Consider the following 4194-nt stretch of genomic DNA (forward strand, 5'->3'; position numbering starts at 1 on the left):
CCCTCCCCCTGCCCCTCCCCAGCACCGCGGCCGCACCGCCGCTGCTCCTCCTCTTTGCCTCCTTGACCCTCCTCCTCCTCTCCCCGGCCCTGCCCGCTGCCCGCGCGCGAGCCGCGCCCGCCAGTCGCTCGCCCAGTCCGACGCGGCCGCCACATGGGTTGCCTACCCATCTCCGCACGGGGACCGCGCCAAAGATTCATCATCACACAAGGGGGTCTCAAAGCTAAAAAAAGGGGGGGGGGAGTTACAATATTCAACTGTAAAAAAATGGCGAACCCATTCTCTTCGTTTCAGGTTTTTTTCTTGTTTTCTTATGACCTTTTGTCTTTGCTTTTCCGCATACAACATGAGCACATTATTCCGGGACGCCTACTTTTCACAGTGTCGTTTTATGAAACAGCCCTACAATCCATATTTATTACCTCTTTTTCTTTTACTTCATGTAAAAAAGAAATAATTTTTCTCTTTTTCCCCCTCTGTGCAGACGGCACGACTGACGTGGCGCGCACGCTGCACTTCGGCACGCCCGCGCGCGCCCACGTCGAGGCGTACACGCGCGTGCTGCAGGGGCTCGTGGAGATGTCGCGCGCCTCGGTGCCGGCCTCCATGGGCGCGCACTCGCTCGACTCGCTGGCGCGCGCCGCCGTCTGGCAGGGCGGCGAGAACTACGGCCACCCCACCGGCCACGGCATCGGCGCCTTCCTCAACGTGCACGAGGGTGAGTTGAAGAGGGAAGAGCTGAACTCATTTTATCTTCGCAATTTTCCCGACAGTGGAAACTACTCAAACTAATTGCGTACAGCTTTCTGTTCGTCCCTCTTTTTCTTTGAATCAATTTGAATTTGAATTATCGTGAAGCCCGCTCTCCTCCTGACAGAACCCAACATCTTCTACGGGGAGAACACTCAGCGACTGCAGGTCGGCAACTTCCTCACGGCTGGTAAGCTCTCTCCCCCCCCCCCCTCTCTCCCGGTATGTCATGTCCAATCATAATATTTGTTATAACGAACTATTTCTCGCAGAACCGGGCTACTACAAAAAGAACGACTTCGGCGTGCGCTTGGAGAACGTGCTGGAAGTGGTGGAAAAGAAGTCCCCCGTGAGTATATAGCGCTCTATGGCGAGGTTCGATCTGTCCTCTTCCTCCTGCCTGACGGCCTGTCTCTTGCGTCTCCCTGCTCCAGGACGCCCCCGACGCCCCGCTGTTCTACGAGTTCCGGACGGCCACCCTGGTGCCGTTCAACGTGAAGCTCATCGACGTGTCGATGCTGAGCCCGCAGCAGCGTAACTGGCTCAACGAGTACAACGCCCGCGTCCGCGAGGAGGTCGGCGCCGTCCTCAAGGCCAAGCTGCACATGGCCGCCTTCTACTGGATGCTGAACCAGACCCTGTACGTGCCCGAGCACTGCTGCCCCCGGTTGGCCGCCGGCGCCGCCCCGGGGGTCCCCGTCGTCGGAGAGCTGATGTTGCCCCTGGTGCTCGTGTCCTCGCTCGCCGCACTAATCCGGTGGTGAGCCAGTGGTTGGCCGATGGTTGGCCGATGGTTGGCCTACCTACTTGGCGAGACCAAGCAGTATGCCTCACCGCAATGCACTGCGCTAAGAGGAAAGTAAACTACATTCCCGATCAAAATCGTATTCGGACTCGATTCGCGGTTGGACGCAACAATTATTGTTGAGGATATACTTTTCGTGGATCTAAGTTTTTTTTGAGGCGGGTGGGCCAAAGAAATATTCTTGTGTGAAATAGAGTACTACCTCTGAAAATATCGTGTTGTGTAATTTTGTACGAGTGCTTAATAGGCATTATGTGATAGTAATTAAGATGGCGTTAGCTTTAAGATTGTCTTTAATACTGTGTATTCATTCACGGCCTCTACTGCCTTGGTGGGGCTGTTACTTGTGTTCAAGCCGTTCCCAACTTAATTATAATAAACGACAGCTTCCGCTTTAGCGAGTGTGCTCTTCGCCCCCCCCCCTCCCGCCCCCCGCTCTCTCCCTCTCTCTCTCTCTCTCTGTCTCTCTTCCTCTCTCTAGTAGAAGAGCGTGCGTGGTCGCCGATGGCGCCCGGCGTGCAGAGCCTCCTGGTGGGCCTGCTTGTTCAGGATGCGGATTCTACCCTCGAGCTCCGTGACGAGCGGGCTGTGCGTACCGAGGTACGCCTGGAACACGTCCATGTCCACGGGCCCTGTAAGAATACGAGAAAGAAAAAAATGAAAAATAAATACAACTCTTTTGAGAAAAAAAATACAACTTTCGAGAAAAAACTCATTTTGTAACAAATAAAAAAAAACATTTTATTTATTTATTTATTTTTAAAGAAGGAAAAACAGATTTAATTTTTTACCCTTCCTACGGTTTGTCAGCTTGGTCTGGAACGTGATGAAGTTGTCGCCGCCTTCGATGATGAAGGACGGCGCGGCGATGGTGTAGACGTCGTCGTCCCGGATGGGCCGGTACTCGGGGATGGAGCACGCGGCGCACAGCACCTCGGCGCGGACCTGGCCCGGGGGAAAACATCATCGGCTGCTCCCTAACCATGAACTTTCAAATAAAAGAAAAAGAAGAAAAAAGCTTACGACTCGTTGTCTGGCCGGCTTGCCGTAGTCGTACTCCACGCGGAGCCCGCTCCACTGCAGCAGCGTGAGGGTGTCCATCGTGTCCTCGAGGGTGTCCAGCAGGTAGCGGCCCTGGATGTCCACCAGGTCCACAGAGTTCTCGAAGGGCTGCGCGGCCACTAGGTCGCCGTACGTGATGTCTGAAAGCAGACGCTTTGCGGTCACTGAACGCCCCCCGTCCGAGCTGGTCGTCGTGCCCGGCCGAGGGGTGGGCTGCTGTCCCGCAGTTGCCCCTAGTGAGGCTGTCTACCTCCCGCGGGTTCAGAGACAGTCAAAAACACGCGAGATAACTACTTTGCAGCCACCCGGAAAGCACGTCCCGTGTTTGGAAGCTGCCGAGCTCCCACCGAACTGTTGTCAGCCTCAGCCTTCCTCCAAGCTCTCATAGCGCCTGGCAGGTAGGCAACATCTCGCCTGCAGTGCATGCGTGCAGTGCGGGGTGGCCTACCCCGAGTATCACAGGCGCCGAGCCCGGAAAAAAATGGGATTTAAAATATGATCTGTAATTTTGTCATTGTTTTTTTTTGTTTTTGTTCTTTGTTTTCGTTCCTTACTGCCTGGAGCGATGTTGGTGCGCAGCCCGCCCGCGTTGATGAAGGCGATGGAGGCCGCCGTCCAGGTGCCCTCCGGACCCTTCCCGACGTACTGCAAGTTTGGAGATCAGAACAGTGAGTGTGCCTGCGCACGAAACGATCTCTCATACAGCTGGCCAAGTATATTATTAATTTTAATTCTTTCGACAGTCGTGGGCATTTCAAGAATGATGTATAATTTAATATGCGCCGGCGTTTTTCAGTGTAGCGGGCAGTCCGGTGAGCTGTGGGCAGCTGCGTTGCCCGTCGCTGCACCAGGAGCTTCCACTCTGCAGGAGGTCGCCCTTCACGCCCTCTGCTATAGCAGACGCCCCCTCCCCCCTAGAGGGAGGAGGGAGAGGGGGAGGGGGCCTCCGGCAGCCCCGCCACCGCCGCAGTGAAATTGGCGCCTTTTTCTCCTCCCCCCACCCCCGCGAACCCCCCTCATTTCTTTCGCGAGAGCACCGCCGTCGCTGCTTTTTAACGCCCCCTCTTTGTTCCGTCGAGCGCCCCCCCCCCCCCCCCCCCCCCCCCCCCCCCCCCCCCCCCCCGCCCCCCCCCGCGCGGGGGGGGGGGGGGGGGTACGGAGAGGCCGCGGGGGCCGCCCGCGGGGGGGGGGGGGGGGTGAGGGGGGGGGGGGTACGGAGAGGGGCGCTCAAGTGCTTTGTACACATTAAGCACGCGTCCAGACAGTTTCGTTGTGGCTCGCGGAGGCCCTTCAGAGCACCCCCGAAACGTTCCATAAGAGAATGATCTCCGCAAAGTGATTTATTTTCTCCCCTTTTAATTCTTAATGTGGGACTTGGCAAATCTATTCAGCAAATATCGTAGGCCGTGGGTTAACGAGGGCGGGGGGGTGACAAACATAATCGAAGCAGACAGAACAGATGTCGACAGACATGTCCCTCTCGGACGGGTTGACGATGATACGCGCGTGGTGCCGCCGGCGGGGAGGAGGGAGGAGCCTGCCCGACCAGGGGAGAGAGTGAGCACGGCACCCTCCCC

At 56.8% G+C, this 4194-nt stretch overlaps 2 protein-coding genes across 2 annotated transcripts in view; one reads left to right on the top strand and one right to left on the bottom strand.

Moving 5' to 3' along the window:
- Positions 1–450: 450 nt before the first annotated feature.
- LOC127752326 (xaa-Pro aminopeptidase 2-like) lies at positions 451–1952 on the top strand. The gene is made up of 4 exons (XM_052277295.1): positions 451–718; positions 878–940; positions 1023–1099; positions 1185–1952. Exons 1-4 carry the CDS (start codon positions 580–582, stop codon positions 1512–1514), a joined length of 609 nt encoding a protein of 202 aa, XP_052133255.1. The 5' UTR covers positions 451–579; the 3' UTR covers positions 1515–1952.
- The window catches only part of LOC113210794 (apyrase-like), a 5510-nt gene continuing 3146 nt past the window's right edge, over positions 1831–4194 (bottom strand). Inside the window, exons 6-9 of the mRNA XM_052277294.1 lie at positions 3172–3262; positions 2579–2757; positions 2347–2500; positions 1831–2187 (exon numbers count right to left, since the gene is read on the bottom strand). Coding sequence (XP_052133254.1) covers positions 2033–2187; positions 2347–2500; positions 2579–2757; positions 3172–3262 — 579 coding nt within the window. The 3' untranslated portion in view covers positions 1831–2032. The remainder of the gene's footprint in view (positions 2188–2346; positions 2501–2578; positions 2758–3171; positions 3263–4194) is intronic.

Source organism: Frankliniella occidentalis, unplaced genomic scaffold (genome assembly GCF_000697945.3).
Source record: "Frankliniella occidentalis isolate FOCC.00 unplaced genomic scaffold, Focc_3.1 Scaffold9, whole genome shotgun sequence".
In the NCBI taxonomy this organism is placed as follows: domain Eukaryota; kingdom Metazoa; phylum Arthropoda; class Insecta; order Thysanoptera; family Thripidae; genus Frankliniella; species Frankliniella occidentalis.